The sequence below is a fragment of the Peromyscus maniculatus genome, chromosome 23 (assembly GCF_049852395.1).
Source record: "Peromyscus maniculatus bairdii isolate BWxNUB_F1_BW_parent chromosome 23, HU_Pman_BW_mat_3.1, whole genome shotgun sequence".
NCBI lineage: Eukaryota > Metazoa > Chordata > Mammalia > Rodentia > Cricetidae > Peromyscus > Peromyscus maniculatus.
Genome location: NC_134874.1, coordinates 52929252 through 52948849, shown reverse-complemented (window position 1 = coordinate 52948849; position 19598 = coordinate 52929252). Strand labels below are relative to the sequence as shown.

The following is a 19598-nucleotide window of genomic DNA, read 5'->3' as shown; positions in this document are numbered from 1 at the left end:
AGAGCCACCAAAGAGAGGCTACATTTGTCCCCTCAGGCAATCAGACTCTGGACCAGGGCCTTTTCAGTCTCTGCATTTTATAGATGGGTGAATGGTAGGTAGTACCTGGTGATCAGATGGGCAGGAGTGTACATGGATTCAGACTTTCCTTTCCCCAAGAACATGAGGGTTCTCTGTGTGACTTGTATTCCTAGTTACTTATGTGTTTTGGCTTCTCAGTGTGAATACATTTCCCTTCTGTGCTTTTTAGCTGACTTTTGCTGAGAGAGAAAAATCACTGTTGTTCTGAGAGCTTTGTTTGTATCACCTTGCTGAATTCTCTTGTTAATCTCTTAGGCTAACATACGGAGTGCATTTCATTATGTTTGATGCTATTTTCATCATTTGTTCCTCACCGAATACTGAAATAGCTTTTGACGTAGTTTTCCCGATTGTGCGTGCGTGCGTGCGTGTGTGATTAGCTCTTGTCTCAGCTGCTTTCTGTCACAGAGCTCTGTCCATTCTTAGCAGCCCCAGAGAAGGAGCTTCATTTTCTCTCATGACTCTTTGCAGTCCTTGTTAGCTGATACTGTTAACGTGTGTTCACTCACTTGTGGCCTTCCTCCCCATTGTTACAGAAGAAAATAAAAGTTAAATTTTTTAATGTTCTTACTGTACAGGGGAATCTTGGTACTGTTGGGAATAAGATTTAGGTTGGAGATTTTCATTTGGGTAATTGGAAAAAATTCATATGAGAATAGGGAAAACTTGTTTTATGGAAATAGGAAACACTAGGAAAACTAAATGGATGGAAACACTTGATAGAAATAAATGTTTTTAACGTGTACATGGTTATGTATGCATATGTGCATAGAGTGGTGCACATGTGAAGACCCACATTTGGAGGTCAGGACAACTTGCAGGATCGGGTCTTTCCTACTGTGTGGATCCTGTGAATCAAACTCAGGCCATCAGGCTAGGTGGCAGGGGCCCATAAACCCTGAGCCATCTTGTCAGCCAGAATTGTAGGTAAGAAAATTAGACAGACGTACTTCATTCCTTGTTTGATACTAAGTTTCAGCATAAAATATTTTTTGAAGAAACAGCTCTACTAAATATTTTGAGAAGTATTGCATAAATTTTTATTTTGATATATTTTATTTCCATACTGTTAATTTATTGCTTGAAATTTGTAAAAAGAGCAACTGCCCATTGGTGTGAATGATTGCTTTAAATCATTATCAATGAATTACTAAAGTTCATTTGCAATAAGATCAGCCTGTCTCTAAAACTGGAAAACATTGCTGTTCTTTGTCTGGTGTTCTCTTTTATAAGGTTCTGTTGCATCTGTTACAGTTTTAGCAGCAGGACTGTGGTTTCTAACTCTTGGATCTTTTGTCTGACACAGATACATGTTGCATTTTTAGAGTGCTTAACGCTGCTCTTTGATTGACATGTATTTTAGACCAAAAAAAAAAAAAAATTCCTATGTTTGATGGTAGGCCTTCTCTGGAAAAGACACTAATAAAGGTACAGATGGCATTCAAAAGGGCAAATCAAGTAACTGTTTGGTTTCATTTGAATGGGTGAAGGAAAAGAACTGATTTTGAAAAGATACTTTCCTGTGATTTGTTTTACAATAACGTTTGGTTAACAACCATATAAAATACTATACACTGTGTAGTTATTTAATATTTAGGAACGTTTTCAGATACTGCTAACATATTACAGTTGAAAGAAATAACCCCTTTGTTTCCTTGCATACTTTAGTGCTCTTATCAAGCAAGTGAACAAGTCAATAGACGGGACAGCAGACGATGAGGATGAGGGTGTCCCGACTGATCAGGCTATTAGGGCGGGCCTTGAGCTGCTGAAGGTAAACACTTGTCTAAACTGGTTTCTTATTAGACAACTGGGTTGTGGGGTGTGTGTGTGTGTGTGTGTGTGTGTGTGTGTGTGTGTGTGTGTGTGTTTTCAAGGCAGGGCCTCATTGCTGTGTGTCTCTGTACAAACTATAGCTGCTTCTCTTACAGCATCAGGAATCAGAAGTGCGCCCCCAGTTACCTACGTTTTATATTCAACCATATGAAACCATAAACTGTATTTACTCAAATTACGTTGATTATTTAAAATGCTATATTTCCTGAGTGATTTTTATCCCTGCCATCAAATCTATCATGTATTTCTCTGAATTTTCTATTTATTTTACTGAACTTTTAGCTTTTCTATGTGCATCTTTGTATATATCTCTAAATAGCATTGTTTCTTTTGATCATTTATAAACCTTTGAACTATGACACTGTAGTTTTGTTGTTGTTGTTGTTTAGTATTTCTACATTCTGTATTTGAACTCTATTATTCTACACTCTAATCCTATAATGGGGCTGAGAAGATGGCTCAGTGGTTGAAGTGCTTGCTCGATGAGCAGGAGGACCTGAGTGGGGACCCCAGATGGTGGGTGTGTGCCTTCAACTCAGTGTAAGAGCCTCTGCAAGCTGACCCTGTGAGCTGCAGAGTCAGTGGGAGACCTCATTTGAACAAAGGTTGGGAGTGATAGAAAAAGAGACCCAAAGTGATTCTGACCACTACATGCTCACAGACAGATGAGCACACTTGTATATGCACACTTCACACATACACAGACACACAGATGTCCAGAGGGTTTTTTTTTTAAACTTTAAACACAACCTATTGTTTTGAAAGAATTTATGAAGGAGTGTTTGATATGACTTTCTCATTCTAGATACGTGGCTTTCTCAGGATGATTACTTTCCTGTTGCCTGTTTTTGTGTTGTTTTGAGACAGCTCTCACTATGTAGAGAGATCTGCCTGTCTTCTGAGTGCTGGACTCAAACACGTGAACCACTAGGCCCAGTCCAGTTGTAGCGTTTTGTTTGTCGGTTTTGTGTTTGAGACAGGGTCTCTCTCATGTGGCACTGCAGACAGTCGCGGAGAGCCTGGACTGTCTTGTCCTCGACTGTCCGCTCCCAGATGATGGAATCACAGCCATGCACCGCCACTTTCAGCTCTGTGCAGTGTGGGCATCAGACCCAGGGCTGTGTGCCTGCTAGGCACGCACTCGCCCAAGCTGAGCTGCGTGCTGTTGCCCTCTTGAAAGTCTGTTACAGTCCGTGTCTAGGTTCTTAAAAATGTTTATCTTGTTGCTTTATCTGTTTGTTTGATGATTTTCTCTACTGCTTTTTTTTATGTTGATTTGGCTATGGTACTTAAAGTGTGTTTTATGATCTGATAAGTATACATTTCCTAATTTACTTTAAAAATAATTCTTACCTAGTCTCTTTTAATGTTTATTTTTTAAAAAAGAGATGTTTTGTTTTATTTTCTATATGTTTCTATTTCTCATGCCCTTGCTCTGAAAAATATAATCATCAATCAATGTCCAAATTATTTTGACTAGAAATATATTGACATTCCACAGAGGAACATAGCGTAGTTAATCTTGAATTGATTATTGATTAGTGTTATTTCTAATATGTACTTTAGGTGTATATTACAAATGTGAAAAGATGTTACAGATGATGTTTATAAACCCTTTGTAGGTCCTCTCTTTTACACATCCCATCTCATTTCATTCTGCTGAAACATTTGAATCCCTTCTGGCTTGTCTGAAGATGGATGATGAAAAGGTAGCAGAAGCTGCCCTACAGATTTTCAAAAATACAGGGAGCAAAATTGAAGAGGATTTCCCACACATCAGATCGTGAGTTAGGCTTTTTCTAATAAATACTTTGGATATACTGTTTCTTAAGTTCTGTAGTAATTGAGTTTTGAGGAAAATTGTTGTGTGTTAATTATTTGTGCTAGAATGTAGACTTCGTTCTTGTGAGAAAGCATTGGTTGGTATTTTAGATTTATAAAATAGAAGATAAGCATGGTATATCTTTGTGATGCTTAAAAGACTTAAAAACCATTTCATGGTAGTTCCCGGATTGGCTGTAGAGAGTTTCTATTAAGTGCTAGCAGTGTTCAAGAGTCTGTAATCTCCCAACAGAATACATCTTCATTCTTTCTGTCATCACTTGCTTCTTGCACATCTTTCTCCCGTTTCTGGAGGGAAGATCCACGTGTAGTCCTGATGCTACAGGTGATTGGTTTCACTTCTGCCTGAGAACTACCCTTTCAGGGAGCTGTGGTCAGGGTTGGATGCTTCTTCAGAATTGGCCTGTAGCCTTTTTCCTCAGTCTGCATTAAGTAACTTTTAGAGGGAGGTGTAACTTGCTCTTCTGTTCTGGTCATGTGAACTGGAGTGAAATGAAGAAGTCACTGGTAAATAGGATGAAGGTGTTATTTCAGTGATAATCCAAACCTACCAAAATTGGGGGCTGGAGAGATGATGGCTGTTAAGAGCATTGGCTGTTCTTGTAAAGGACCCGAGTTTGGTTCCTAGCACCCACATGTTTACTCACAACCATCTGTAACTCCAGTTCCAGGGAGTCTGACACCCTCTCCATGGGCACTAGGCATGCACATGTTAAACATACAAACATGCAGACGAACAGTCAAACACATAAAATCAGTCTAAAGAGCAAAAAACCTACCAGGATTTTATAACAGTAGTCTTTTTTGGTAAGAATAAGTAACACTATTGTTTAAATGAGTTCATGATGTATGTTTCTCTATGGGATGATGCTCTTGCTACACAAATCAGATCAGAGAGCAGAGTGGACTGTGTGTAACTATATACCATGTATTGTACGTTCACCTGATAACAGAATGTGGTTATTAGTCTGAGTAAGGAGTCTAACATCCAGATAGGCAAATAGTTCTAGGTCATAGCTAGCAAGTGGCAAATCTGTGATTTGAATTTAGGCTTGATTCGATTATCTATGGAGCTATACCTTTGGGTATAGTTTCTATTTATTTCTTATTTCTTTTTTTTTTTTTTTCTTTTCGGGACAGGGTTTCTCTGTGTAGTTTTGTGCCTGTCCTGGATCTCACTCTATAGACTAGGCTGGCCTCGAACTCACAGAGATCCACCTGCCTCTGCCTTCCGAGTGCTGGGATTAAAGGCGTGCGCCACCACCACCTAGCCTTATTTCTTTTTCTTACTTTTTTAGTTAGCATGCAAGATAATGGGACACACACACGCACATGCACGCGCACGCGTGCGCGCGTATTTGTATGAAAAGTATGTATCTTCTTTTACTTTGCTTGGATTTGCCCATTCCTTAACAAACTTTTTTTTTTTATGTCCACTGAATTCTTGTTGGACATCTTGGCTATTGTGAGTAGTGTAGCAGTAACATGAATTTGCAAATACTTCTATGACATACTTAAGATTCTTTCTGGTATATACCTAGGAGAGATAGATACAACAGATCAGTTGGGAGTTGTACTTTTGATTTTTTTGAGAAAACTGCTTACTGATTCCTGTAGCAGCCCTCGAGTTCCCATCACCATCAGCCAGGTTAAGGTCCATGTCTCAGACCCCCTTGACAGTACATGTTGTTTCTTAATGAGACGGAGTCTTGGTGTGTCACAGTCAGGGTTTCTAGTGCTGTGAAGAGACACGATGACCATGGCAGCTCTTATACAGGAAAACAGTTCATTGGGGGGCTCACATTATCATCATGATGTGACATGGTGGCAGGACTGCCTGCAGGCAGACATGGTGCTGGAGAAGCAGTCGAGAGTCCTACATCTTGATTTGCAGGCAACAGGAAGTGGTCTTTCTCACTGGGCGTGACCTCAAAGCCCACCTCCACAGTGACACACTTCTTCCAACAAGGCTACACTCATAATAGTGCCTCTGTCTTTGGAGGCCATTTTCTTTCATATCACCACACTGTAATTTACTTTGCATTTTTCTGGTGGCTAAGGGGGTTGAGCACTTTTACAAATTTTTTTTTTTTAATCTTATTGGGGTAAATGTCTACTCCATTAATTTGGCCATCACTGATTCATTTTGGGGGTGGGGAATCTTTGTTTGTTTGGTGTTTTAAGTTTTGGGATACTTTATAAATTTCAAATAGCAGGTTCCTGTTGGATACATAGCTAGTAAATTTTCCCCCTTCTGTATACCATCACTGTTAATTGTTTCCTTTGTTGGACATTAGGCCTTACACTTTCTGCAGTCCCATTTCTTGATTCTTAGGATTATTTCCTGAGCTGTTGATAGTCCTAGCCTATGCCTGGATCTCGAAGCTGCTTCCCTCTAGAACTTTCAACATCTTGATCCCCTTGTGTTTAGAGTGAGATTTTTCCGCATGCTGCGGAGACCCAGGTTTTCCTGTACAGTTGAAGAGGCTGGCCCTTTCCCAGTGGATGCTTTTGCCACTTCAAGATTCTCTTGTGACTAAGGTGCCTTCAGCTTTGCTTTAGTACTTTTCTAAACAGTGATGCCGGCTGGATTTGCTTCTGTTCACTCTTGAGTCTGCCAATGTGTGCCATTGAAGTGTGCTTCTTGGATACAGCAGAGAGCTGAATCTTGTTTTATTATCAGTGAGCTAGTCTATGTCTTCGAATTGCAGCGTTAACAACATTTGCATTTGGTCACTGAGAAGTTTGCTAATTCCTGAACTTTTTTGGTTATTTTTCTAATTGGTTGGATTAATATTCGTTTCTTTATTTCTTCCCTACAGTAGTATTAGTGTGCTGAGGGCTTACATTGTTGAGCCGGGCAGTGGTGGCGCCCGCCTTTAATCCCAGCACTCGGGAGGCAGAGGCAGGTGGATCTCTTTGAGTTCGAGGCCAGCCTGGTCTACAAAGCGAGTTCCAGGAAGGCGCAAAGCTACACAGAGAAACCCTGTCTCGAAAAACCAAAAAAAAAAAAAAAAAAACATTGTTGAGTGTGATAGATTGCTTCCCAGGTCTTCTCTCTCCATTTTTTTCCACTCATGAAATTGGTTTCCTCTGCTTTCTTAATTGAGATTTCTTTTCTGTGCATGGTGTTTCTCTGTTTGTTTGTTTGTTTGTTTGTTTGTTTGTTTTTCAGTATTATTGTGTGAGTTTTCTTTGAGACATGTGAATGTTTGTCTATTTACCTCAGGTAAGACATCAGTAACAGACAGAAACAATAAATTCCACCCAGGTTTAACTTGGTGAACCATTGAATTTATTAGGGTTATCTATAGGAGTGTGGCTGAGAGGTTATTTATAGGCGCTCCAGGGATTCAAAGGCAGTTGCCTTGCCAAAGCCAGCATGGGGGACAACTGATACAAGTATGCTGGATCTTCCTGCCCTTCTTCGTGTAAGACCGCTGGGGAGTCTGCTCTATAATGTCCCCTGCCTCTCAGCCCTGTGGCGAGCTCTCAGGAGTGTACATCTTCTGACCTTACTGAGCCTGCTGGGTTTCGTTAAGTTCTTGTCTTCGTAAGTTTTCTAAGTCCTAGCTCCCAGCCCCCCTCTCCCCTCCAGGAGGAATGGTTTCAATTCTGTGAAACAGCGACATTACAGCTGGGCTGGTGATGAGGTGTTGCTTTAGTTCCTGCTTGTTTTGGAACATCCTTATTTCCTGGTCAATTTTGAAAGATACCTTTGCTGGATCTAGGCATCTGTCTGGTAGTAAAATACATGGACCCACTCCCCTGACTTTCAGGGGTTCTGTGGGGTGCTCTGAAGAAGAATTCCTATGGGTTTGTGTTTGTGGGTTGGTGTTTTCCTCCTGTAGCTTTAACTGTATCATCTTTGTTTTACCCTTGCTATGTCTTGACTGAGATGTGTCCTGAAGAGGTTCTTCTCTGGTCATGTCTATTTGGGGTTTTAAATCCCTCTTGTGCTTGGATGCCCATCTTGTTAGGTTTGGGAAATAGTCTACAATTTTACTGAATAGATTCTCTCTGCCTTTACTTTTTATTGACTTCTGCATGGACCCTTAAGTTTGGCATCTTGATCTCTTGGAAGTAATTGCCAGGATCATTTATTTACCTGTTTTCTTTTTATATAGTGTTTTTCTGGCCTTGTCACAGTCTTTTGTGTTCTTTGATCTGTGTGGCTTAGTCTCGTGGTGATGTTTTCTGTTCCGTGTTTTTATTTGATTTCTGGCCTTTTCATTTCCTGCATTTCTAAACCTCTTCCTCCTGCCCAGAATTCCAGTTTCCTTTTTGGCTTTCTCTTCATATTACTGGCTTTCTTACCCATTTTGCTGGCTTTCTCACCCGTGCTGCTGGCTTTCTTTTTCGTGCCCCCCACTGATTGCATAACTTCATTCACCAGGTTACATCTTCTTTGAAGTCATTGATAATTTCTGCAAGTAAACTTTTGAATTCTTCATCCAGTATTTTGCTCATCTTAGTATCCTTGAATTCAGTGGAGGGGTTATGATCTTTTTGAGAACTCTTGCTTTTTTATGTTTCCTGTTTCCGAGTTAGGATAGACATATCTGTTATTCTGGCTCTCTTGTAACCTGGGGACCGGCTTAGTGAGCAGCTGCTCCGGAAGGTTCGCTCCCTAGCACTACTCAGAGAGGACGAAGCAAACTGCTGTTATAACGAGCAGCTCCACCAGCCGCCGGGACATACAGTTGAAGACGGCACAGCTGGCAGGAGTGTGTAGGGGAGCAAATCCTCATTCTAACAGATGTGGAGTAGCAGTTGAGTGGGTTAAGAAAGGAGCCAAGGAAAGGGAGCAAGTAGAACAGAAGCAGAGCCAACTGAAAGGAAGGAAGCAGCCGGTCATGGTGGCACGTGGGAGGCAGACACAGGCAGACCTCTGAGTTTGCGGTTAGCCTGATCTACCCTAGCACGTTCCAGGACAGCTAGAGCTACACACCAGGACGACCCTGCCTGCACAGGTTCAAGATGGAGTCCAACGTAGAACCTGGGTGTGGACCTGGGCTCCCACCTTAACCAAGAAGCCATCTGCAGTCGATACCCACTGGCAAAGGGAAAGTTAGTTTCCTCAGTGTCGTCTCCTGGGTATACTAACTGCACTTGACTGTAGGCCCCATGCCCAGAAGGCGGCGAAAACAAAATGAAGTCATTGGTGCTTTTGGATAGACTTTTGTTCTGCTTCGTGTGGGGTGTCTTGCTGCTCTTTCGCTTGTGTGTTTAGGTCTCCATTTGTGTGTATGTTGCTTGTTTTTTAAAGAGAGAGGGAAAAAAAACCCATAAAGTTGGGTGGGAATGACATGATCAAAGTATATTGCATGAAAAAAATTTTCAGTTAAAAAAATGGGAAGTAATGTGATGGTGAAGAGGAAGGAACAAGAAATTAATAAACAGAAAAAAGGAAAGAAGATTGCTCAATAATGAAAAGTACCACACTTAAGTATAAGGGAATAAAAATAAAAGATCTAGAATTCTGTTTTTAAGAATAATAAGATAAAGGCATATCGTACTAAACATCCAGTGAGGTGAGGTACAGGTGGAAAGGGAGAAGACCTCACCAGCAGGGGGAAAGTGAACAAGTGTGGGTAAATACACCCAAGTCTAGTAAAAGGAGAGACACGGGGAACCTCACATGTTGGAATGGCTTCTTGTTCTACTAGACAGTTCTGGGATGTCTGCCAGAGCCCCCTCACTGTAGTCCTTTCCCTGTGGATAGTGGGGGCTTGGCCTCATTTGGTTTGCAGTCGGGGGGTGGGGGTGGGGGGGCTTGAGTGGATTATCCCAATCCGCCCAGACGGGAATTGGTCAGCATAGAGGTGGCTGATAACCGAGCTTGGATGTGTTTCCTAAGTGCAGTACCCCAGCCACTGCCTACTTTTAGCTCATTTAGAGTGTCTGGTCCCTCTTCCTTGAAATGAACATGGGTTGTGTTGTGTACTTGACAAAGACAACGTATCAGTGACTGCAACCACTGAAGAAGATGATACATTACTGGCAACCATTTACTGACTGCCTATGGTTACTTGGGGAGGGCAAGGGCCTTCTGAGAGTCTCTTTCTTCCAGTGCTAGGATGTTGATGGACTCAGTCTTAGGCAGGTAACCACCCCTGCTGTGGCTCCATGGGCACAACAGACATGTCATGTCTAGAAGACCATATTTCATTCCCTTTGCCCTTCCTTCCTCTGCAGTGCCCACTGAGCCTTAGAGAGGGTGATCTAGAGGTCCTGTTTGAGCCTTAGAGAGGTGACCTAGAGGTCCTGTTTGAGCCTTAGAGAGGTGACCTAGAGGTCCTGTTTGAGCCTTAGAGAGGTGATCTAGAGGTCCTGTTTGAGCCTTAGAGAGGTGATCTAGAGGTCCTGTTTGAGACTGAGCATTCAGTCACTTGTTGACAAGTCATGAGTTTCTGTATTAACTATTCCACTACACACAGAAGCTTCTCTGACCTTGGTTGAGATAGTACTGATCTGTGGGTATAAACATAAATTATCCTTTTTTAAAACTTATTGCTTTTCTTCCCTGTTTTTTTTTTAGAGCCTTGCTTCCTGTATTGCATCACAAATCCAAAAAAGGACCACCTCGTCAGGCCAAATATGCCATCCATTGTATTCATGCCATATTTTCTAGTAAAGAGACCCAGTTTGCACAGATATTTGAGGTAATAAAGACATTTTAATTCATTAAAAAATAAATACTGATTTTGCAGAATATTCTCAATTGGAGATGTATCATATTGTGTATTATCAGGATTTGAATCAGTAAAATCAACATCAACAGCAGTTAAAATAGGAAAACTGGTTTTCCATAGGTTTAAGGCTACTTCAAGTTCAAAAGTCAAATACTGCATGATACTTTCTGACACCGCTAGATGTGTTGATTTTTGGAGAGTTTTCATGGTGTGATTATTGTATATAATCACAGTCAATGACAGTATGTAATGAACTTACTCTGTCAGTTCACAGGTTTAACACTTTGAATTCCCAATGTAAATTGGTCCTGATGGTACTGTAAACAAGTTTAGATTGAATGACTGAGCTAACCCTGCTAACATAAAAGTATATTTTTAATGTTTCTTTCTATTTTCTCTACACGTTAATTAACTTTCACCTTGAGTAGGTGTTTTATTGCAGCCAAGTATGAGAATAGTCTCTAACGTTATTATTAAAACAGAAGCTAGCAGAAAAATCTGTTAAAAAAATGATTTATAATTTTATGTCTGGAGCTTTGAATGGAAGTCAAAGCATTTTGGAGATCAAACTAAACCTCCTACCATAAATATTTTGACATTTTATCCCTGAGATACAAACTTTTATGGTTATTTTATCATATTTTCATGTATCATGTTAAAATTCCCGAATCGGTCGCATTCTGCGTCTTCCAAATAGCACTTTGGTTTATATGGCAAGTAACTTACCTTAATTTGTATGCATTTGGGGATGTCTCTTTTTACTTGTAAAGATGACTTCGTTAATTAGTGTTGACTTATAGAAAATTTGTTTTTATTGATTAATCTTTTTTGTCCTTTAGTGATGGTCACTGTGAGAATAATACTGATATAACTTGGCTTTGTAAAGCTGTCTGCTGTGTTGCTCTTCTCATAATGTGGAAGGTTTGCTGGCTTTCTGAGAAAATACTTCCTAGTGGTCACTAGCCTTTTTGCAGTTGCCATATTCCATGATCTGGCCATTAATTTTTCTTTTTTTCAAAAATAATTTCATTAATGTATTGTGGAAAATTATCAATTAGTAGTAATAAAATAACTGACAATATATTTATGCCACCATGTTGTTGTGTATCATGTGATCAGCAGAGTGATCCTTAGGTATGGACACAGTTGAAGCATAGAGAGAAAATACCAGGAATAGCAAAAGGTCAAGTTAGCAAATGTTCCTGTTGGTCTTGCTGAAACCTCGTATTGCCCGTGTCTGTTGGAAAATCAGTTTATATTGCTTGACAAGTTTGTAATAGTTGATGTTCAGTGTTAGAACATAGAACCTACATTTGCTTTTTGTATGTGTTCCTGTGTGTTTACATGTGTGCATATGTGTAGGCCATGCTTGTAGAGACCAGCGGTCAACACTGCATGTCATCCTCAATTGCTTTGCACCATGACTTTTGACACAGGGTCTCTTCCTGAATCTGGAGCTCATTCATTCAGCTAGACTAGCTCTCCAGATAACTCAGGGCTGCTGCTGTCCCTGCTCCCACAGCATTGTAATCACAGGTGTACTCAGCCTTTTATTTATGAAGTGTTGAGGGTCCGCACTCAGTTGTTGATGTTGGTGCATGAAGCGCTTTGCCCCCTGAGCCAGTTCCCAAGTCCTCGTATTTTCGTTCAAATGAAGCATTGGTGCTTCTGCTCTGTACCCTCTTCCCTTTCTAGCCAGGTGTTTACTTTCTGCAGATCACTGAGTGTTGTCAGTAGTGGACTTTCCAGAGGTACTTTATTCATACACACGTAAGGATGTAGCAATCACACATTTTGTGTGTCCTCCCCCTTAACGCTTAATGATGGCATAATTTAGTCACTCTTCTGATTTTTCTATTTTTAAAGTTTAACAACACTTTTCAGTTATCATTCTAAAAATGAGTATGACATTGTTTTGTTGTAATAAGATACTTATTGATGGTTTGGTCTTAAATGAAAAATAGTCTTATTATGGAATTTAGTATTTGATGGTATAATTTTTCAAGACATCCAAAATTCAGTTAGCTATACATAGGGAAACTTTGTTTTGCTACTGAAAATTGGATTTTGGTGTTCAAAGGGCTTAGGGGCACATATTCTTTCTGACTAGTGGTTCATTGTGTTCCTCCTGGAGTCTTGCCTGCTGGACCTAAGTAAGTAGAGCGTGCCTTACCTGGAGAGACACTCAGTGTGGGCCAGTGTGGCCTACCTCCTTTTCTTTTCTTTTTTTTTTAAGATTTATTTATTTATTATGTCTACAGTGTTCTGTCTACACGTATCTCTGCCAGCCAGAAGAGGGCACCAGATCTCATTACAGATGGTTGTGAGCCACCATGTGGTTGCTGGGAACTGAACTCAGGACCTTTGGAAGAGCAATCAGTGCTCTTAACCTCTGAGCCACATCTCCAGCCCGGCCTACCTCCTTTTCATTCCCACTTCCTTGACCAGATCTTACATGTCTCCAACTGCAGATGAAGCTGCAAGATGGAATCTTTATGCTTCCGAAGAGGAGTGGATATTGATTATTAGCCCTGGCAATCTTTCACATTCATATACATGGTCATAAGTGTTATCCTATGTAATAAGATTGATGCTGAAAAACCTATAAAATGTGAGCTGGGCAGAACTGAAAATGTTTAAACTTAATGTCATCTAAACATAGGTTAATTATAGAAGTCTACACTTAAGCTTGAGTTGCTACTTACACAGGATCTAAACTTCTGTAGTGTTCATAATTCAAAGGTGAAAAACAGGAGCAGTTTTATTTGTTGTGTCTGTAGAGAACTGAATATATTTCCCATCCTTCATTTTCAGCCTCTGCATAAGAGCCTAGATCCAAGCAACCTGGAACACCTTATAACACCCCTGGTCACTATTGGTCATATTGCTCTTCTTGCACCTGATCAGTTTGCTGCTCCTCTGAAGTCTTTAGTAGCAACTTTCATTGTAAAGGACCTTCTCATGAATGACCGGGTGAGTTCCATTTTTAGGTTGGTTATCTTCGTAGTGTTCTACATGTCGTTTATAGTAAAGAGAGGTGGAATGCATCATGACACTTGTACTTGGTTGCTTTCATTTAAGGTTTCATCAGAAATACAGTGACACTGGCACATCTTGTTTGAACACAGGCATTTGATCTGAAGTAGACCCTCTTGGGAGTTGTAAAATAACACCCAATTGTAGCTCTTTCAGTTTTCCATGACATTAAATTATATAAGAACATGAAGTTTTGATTCAGTGGTAGACTTTTGGGGAGGAGACAGATAGGATGTTACTGTGCAGCCTTGGCTGGCTTGTAACTGGCGATGTGGACAAGTTGGGCTTGAATTCACAGAGATCTGTTGCTTGTGCCTCTTGAGTGCTAGAATTAAAGTTGTAGACCACCGTGCCTGACAGTTCTTTTGTGGGGGTGGAGGGGGATCCTGCAGAGTGAACCTAGGATCTGCTACTGAGCCATATCCTAGCCTGGCTGACTTTTTATATGAAAAGTAGAGATCATTTGAGGTTCTCAGATTTATATTTGGTGATGAAGATTTACTCTCGATCCTGGCAAATAGCTAAACTTTTGTCAGGCCATTTTGGTCCAGTTGGAAACTGGGCTCCAGGCTTTTTTGATTGATAGTTTTGTTTCTCTGGTGCTGGGAATATAACCCAGGAGCTCATGTGTGCTAGTACCATTGAACTTCACCTACCCTTGGCTTCAGTTACTGGTAGGTTGCTGTCTTTTCTTTGTCTCTAGGGTGTATTTGTTTGGGAGCTCCCTAAATCTCTCAGATACTCATTAAGGCCTCTGTTACTTACTGGGTCCGTGATTCCCCGTTTTTCCCTTACGGCCTGTGACATGATGACAGGATTGGTGGACCTCTCAGCCGCCTCTTCTTCCACTTGTAGAACAAGAAATCACCTTAGTCAGAAAAGTAACCTTGGTGCCGGACTCAATTCTTTTGATGTATTCCTTCGTCTGAGCATCTGCCCTGCTGATTGTTGGGTAATTCTTTATTGCTTGCATACTAACTTTAAAAAAACATTTGGTCTACTCTTTCTAATTGTTCCAGTAGATAAATTGTTAAAAATAATCTAGTTCTGTCTTGTCAGCGATTAAATTCCTTCATGCCACCGTTAACCTAACAATTTGGCCTGTTTTATGTCATATAAGATAGGGGCAAATGCAAGGATGTTACACTTATCCCCCTTATATGTAATAATACTGTTCATGTATGGCTTTACTATGCAGTAATCCTTACTTTCTATTTCCTTCCTGTTTTGGATACCCACTTTTCTGAATTTGGAGTTTGTTCCTCAATCTAGAAAAAATCATTTTATTTATCACCTCACCCTCATCTCACACATGTCTGACTAGCGTGCTTCTTTAATCTTGTTTGTTCTGGAGTCTTGCAAGAATTCTGTCCTGTGCCCTGTGCAGATGTCCTTACCTTTGGGTTCACTGCTGTACGGTTCTGGTTACTGCTGCTGTTGGCTACCGGCCCACATTATCTGACGGCTGACCTGCTGCTGCCCGCCTCATCGATACAAAGTTACACTCTTCATCTGCATTGCCTTTGTCGCTGCTGTCCCTTTGCTCCTCCTTACCATTCATGCTGCTCTCTTTCTGTTTCTGCAACTGCTCACAATGTCCTTTGCATGTTCGCTCATCTTTCCTGTAGTGGGTGCATGTTGCAGAATAGTCTGAAGGTCTCATTTAAAATGTACATTTTCACTCTCTTTGTGTTGTCCTTTGAATTTGTTGATTTTTCTTGTTATTGTCACATCCTCTGTAAGAAGCTTACTCTGCTCCCATGTCATAAATAGTCCTCATGGTTTGAGCCTGAGACTTGCCTTCTGGTACACTGAGTTTTAGTCCGTCTAGAACTAGTTTTGGGTTTCCACTCCAGAGGAACCTCCCACCCTTCGTGTCCTCCTTGGGATCATCCGCGTTCCCTTCACAGTTGATGGAGAGTCTTACCTTCTCCTCGTCATCCCTTTGTTCCCCGTGAGAGTCTGTGGAGAGAGTCTGTCGTTAGCACACTGTAGTTTTCTCTACTACCGTAGAATACTGTATACTCTCTAGACTTTAGATACTATAGCCTATGTTGTGACTTTATATCCATTTCTTGCAAAAACTGCTTTCTTTTTAATTATTTGTGAAGTTTTTCCTAAATTTGAATATTATATTTCGGGTTTCATCTTGCAGGTTTTAAAAGGTATATACGTTTAGGTCTTCTGCTTACAGCTTTTAAAATCTTTTTTGAAAAATCATCTTTTAGTTAATTTTTTAAATTATAGCTGCATAAGTTAATAGAATTTATATACTAGTGATAAAAATGATGTACTTTAGTGTCCTGCTTATGTCAGTACCACAATGAAATCCGTGTCTGGTTTTTCCTTTCAATCCACCTGCTTTTCCACCATTTAGATCTCATTCTGCCACAGCAGTAACTTTTCTTGTGGCTGCTGTAATCATAGTTAAACCTTAACATCTTGCTGTCCTATGTTGTCCTCTGTTTATAATCTGTTTTAAATTCTCAGATTTGTAATTACTGATGGAGATTGGATTATCTTGTAAGTTGAGTATTATAGTATGCTTTATCTTTAGTTAATTATTTGAAACTATATTCCAGTTTGCAAACCTTGAGTCTTGAGTTCTGGTGTTGCCCTTTGAGCAGTAGAACTCAGTCACTCAGCACAGAGGGTTTAGAGCACTGCCCTTTGTCATCCAATTCTGCAGCTGAGAACTGGCAATGATTTGATTCTTGCTTCTTGGAAGAAATAGTCTTGAGCCCTGGGGTTCCTCTTGACATGCTTGGTCTAGAAATTTCATCAGAGTGAACCTAAGGGGACTCCCTTCTCCTGGTCTCAGTGCCATGTGTTTTGAGACACTTACCAACCACTGACACTCTGGTTCTGGAAGTTTGCTTTTCTGGGTGTTGGGGTTATCTGTCACATTGCCTGGGCCTTACCCACGCTGAATCTTAATTTCTCTTTTCTTTCTTTTCTTTGAGAAACAAATTGTTTACATTTATTTATGTAACAAGGGTGGGGGGTATGCACACATGCCATGGTGTGCCTGTGGAGGGCAGAGGACAGCTGGAGCAAATTGCTTCTCTGCTTCTACCACGTGGGGCCCGGGGAATCCAGCCTTGACCCCCTTGAGACATCTTAGCAGCCCTGAAATCCTCACTTTCTGGTTTGTTGATGAAAGGAAGATAGCAGTTGTTCCAGGATTGCGTTCAGCTCCTGACCATCTTATTTCCCGACTGCCTTGGTAAATTCCCATTTCACAGGACCTGCAGCTTACCTCGGGGTTAATGTATGGTTGTGCTGAAAGAAAGGAACCCAACTTTTTTCTTTTCTCTTTTGCTTATGTTGAATCTGCCTTTCAGAAAGCAAAGCCCTTAAGCTGTGTTAACATTGTACCATACCTTTTGTATTTTCCAAAATTCTACGATTCTGCTCTTTCTGCTGCCCCTCTGTGTGTTGTGGTGTGTGTGTGTGTGTGTGTGTGTGTGTGTGTGTGTGTGTGTGTGTGTGTGTTGTGGTGTGTGTGTGTGTGTGTGTGTGTGTGTGTGTGTGTGTGTGTATGTGTGTGTGTGTGTGTGTGTGTGTGTGGTGGCGGCGGCTCACACCTTTAATCTCAGCACTCAGGAGACAAAGGCAAGTGGATCTCTGAGTTCAAGGCCAGTCTGGTCTACAGAGTGAGATCCAGGACAGCCAGGACTACACGCAGAGAAGCCTAGTCTTGAAAAACAAAACAAAACAAAAAAGATTTTTGACTTGCAGTTGGAGTTGAGCCTGCTTACCCATGTCGAGAAAGCACTGTCCCACTAATCTACGTCTCTGCCCGCCCCCTCCTGGGTTTTCTTTTTTGGCATGTCATTTCGCTGAGTTGTCCAGGCTGGTCTTAAACTACTAGGGCCTGGGCAGGCCTTGAACTTGTGATTCTCCTGTCTCAGTCTTTTGATGAGCCAAATTACAGGTTTATGCCACAAAGCCTGGCTAAGACTTTTTTAAAGTATCTTTTCTCTTGTTGAAAACTACATTTTTGGATCTGGTGAGAGAGCTCAGTGCATACTTACTTACTGCACAGCTTAGAGAGCAGTCTAACACAGACTCACATGGCAGCCAAGTGTGTTGGTTTGTTCACGGTCACAGAGCTGGTGTGATCCAAGAGCCAGCTACTCGGAGATTCCTGGAGCTTGCTAGCCAGTAGGCCTTGCTAAGTCAGTGAGGCCCAGGTCTCATGGAGAGAGACCTTGTGTCAAATAACAAGTTGGACAGCATTCAAGGTTGACTCCCTGCCTCTAGATACTCAAGTGCAGCATACACACAAATGCACACGCTCTTCTTAATGCTGGGGTTATCCTTGTCTTTGCTTGCTAAATAAAAGAGTCTACAGAATAGATTAGCCCACACCTCCAAAGGATATTCAAATACTCCAGCCAGGTGCTGGTGAGAATTTCGCTTCCAGGGCTATTTAGTAAATGGGGTTAGATGAATTATAAATATTGTCTGTTATTGTTAGGAAGGTAAAGACTTTTTTTATTCAGTAATTTTTTTTATATTTGGTTTTTTATTTTTACATCCCTACCAAAGTTTTCCCTCCTTTCTCTTTTCCCAGCCCAACCCTACCCCCATCCATTCCTCCTCTTCCTCCGTTTCTCTTCAGAAGAGGACGAGCTTCCATGGATGTCAGCCAGCCATGCTATAACAAGTTGTTGTAGGTAGGAGGAAATGGTCCTAAAGGTCAGAGACAGCCCTGCTCCCACTGTTGGGAGTCCCACAAGAAGACCATGCTACACAACTGTAACATGCGTTCAGGCGGCCTAGGTCAGTCCCGGGCAGGCTTCCTGGGTTTCTCTTCAGTCTCTGAGAGCCCCTGTGAACCCAGGTCAGTTGATTCTGTAGGTTTTCTTGCGTCCTTGACTCATCTGGCCTCTGCAATCTTTCCTCCCCTCTTCCACAGTATTCCCCACCTAATGTTTGGCTGGGGGTCTCTGCATCTGTTTCCATAAATTGCTGGGTGAAGCCTCTCTGATGACCAATCTATGAGTATATCAAAACATCGTTAGGAATCATTTTATTAACTCTTTTTTTTTTTTTTTTTGGCCAGTTGGGTATGGTTATATCCTGGATCTTTGGGCTATCTCACCTCTCTCTGAGCTGTCTCACCTCTGCGCCCTGGCCCTCCAGGCAGTGTCAGGAGTGAGCTTCCTCTCATGGTGTGGGTCTCAAGCTGGACCGGTTATTGGTTGGCCACTGCCTCAGTTTCTGCGCCACATTTACCCCAGCACATCTTGCAGGCAGGACAACTTGTAGGGCCAAGGTTTTGTGGATGGGTTGGTGTTCTAGTCCTTCTACTGGACGTCTTGTCTGTTACAGGTGATGATCAGTTCAGATTCTGTAACCCCATAGCTAGGAGTCTTAGCTAGGGTCACCCTTGGATTCCTGGGAGTTCCCATTGCACTGTATTTCTAGCTCTTCCCAGAGATGACCCCAGATTCCAGTTGTCTCTCCCAGAACTCTCTCCCTCGATCCTCCCTGCACCTGATCCCTCGTGTTCCACACATACCCTACCCAGACCCCTCCCCCATCCATTCAACAGCAATGTCTGTTCTATTTCCCCTTCACAGGGAGATTCATGCATCCCCGTCTCGAGCCTCCTTGTTACTTAGCTTCTCTGAGTCTCAGGATTGCAGCATGGTTATCTTTTGCTAAACAGCTAATATCCACTTTTTAGTGAGTACATACCACGTTTTTCTTTCTGGGTCTGGGTTACCTCACTCAGGATGATTTTTTCTAGGTCCATCCATTCGCCAGCACATTTCATGATGTCATTGTTTTAACGCTGAGTAATACTCTATTGTGTAAATGTATGAAATTTTCTTTATCCATTCTTCAGTTGAGGGAAATACATCTAGGTTGTTTGCAGTTTCTGACTATTATGAATAAAGCTGCTATGAACAGAGTTGAACAAGTATCCTTGTGGAATGGTAGAGCATCCTTTGGGTATATGCCCAGGAGTGATAGAGCTGGGTCTTGAGGTTGATTCCCAATTTTCTGACAAACCAACATATTGACTTCCAAAGTGTCTGTACAAGTTTGCACTCCCACCAGCAGTGGAGAAGTATTCCCATTGTTCCACATCCT

General features: G+C 41.4%; 1 protein-coding gene across 12 annotated transcripts in view; it reads left to right on the top strand.

Annotated features, from left to right (window-relative positions):
• Positions 1-19598, top strand: part of Pds5b (PDS5 cohesin associated factor B) — a 163223-nt gene that overhangs the window by 108294 nt on the left and 35331 nt on the right. For all 12 annotated transcript variants that reach the window (XM_076560106.1, XM_076560104.1, XM_076560103.1 and 9 more), the window contains exons 18-21: positions 1750-1855; positions 3540-3700; positions 10301-10424; positions 13269-13427. In XM_076560106.1, coding sequence (XP_076416221.1) covers positions 1750-1855; positions 3540-3700; positions 10301-10424; positions 13269-13427 — 550 coding nt within the window. The remainder of the gene's footprint in view (positions 1-1749; positions 1856-3539; positions 3701-10300; positions 10425-13268; positions 13428-19598) is intronic.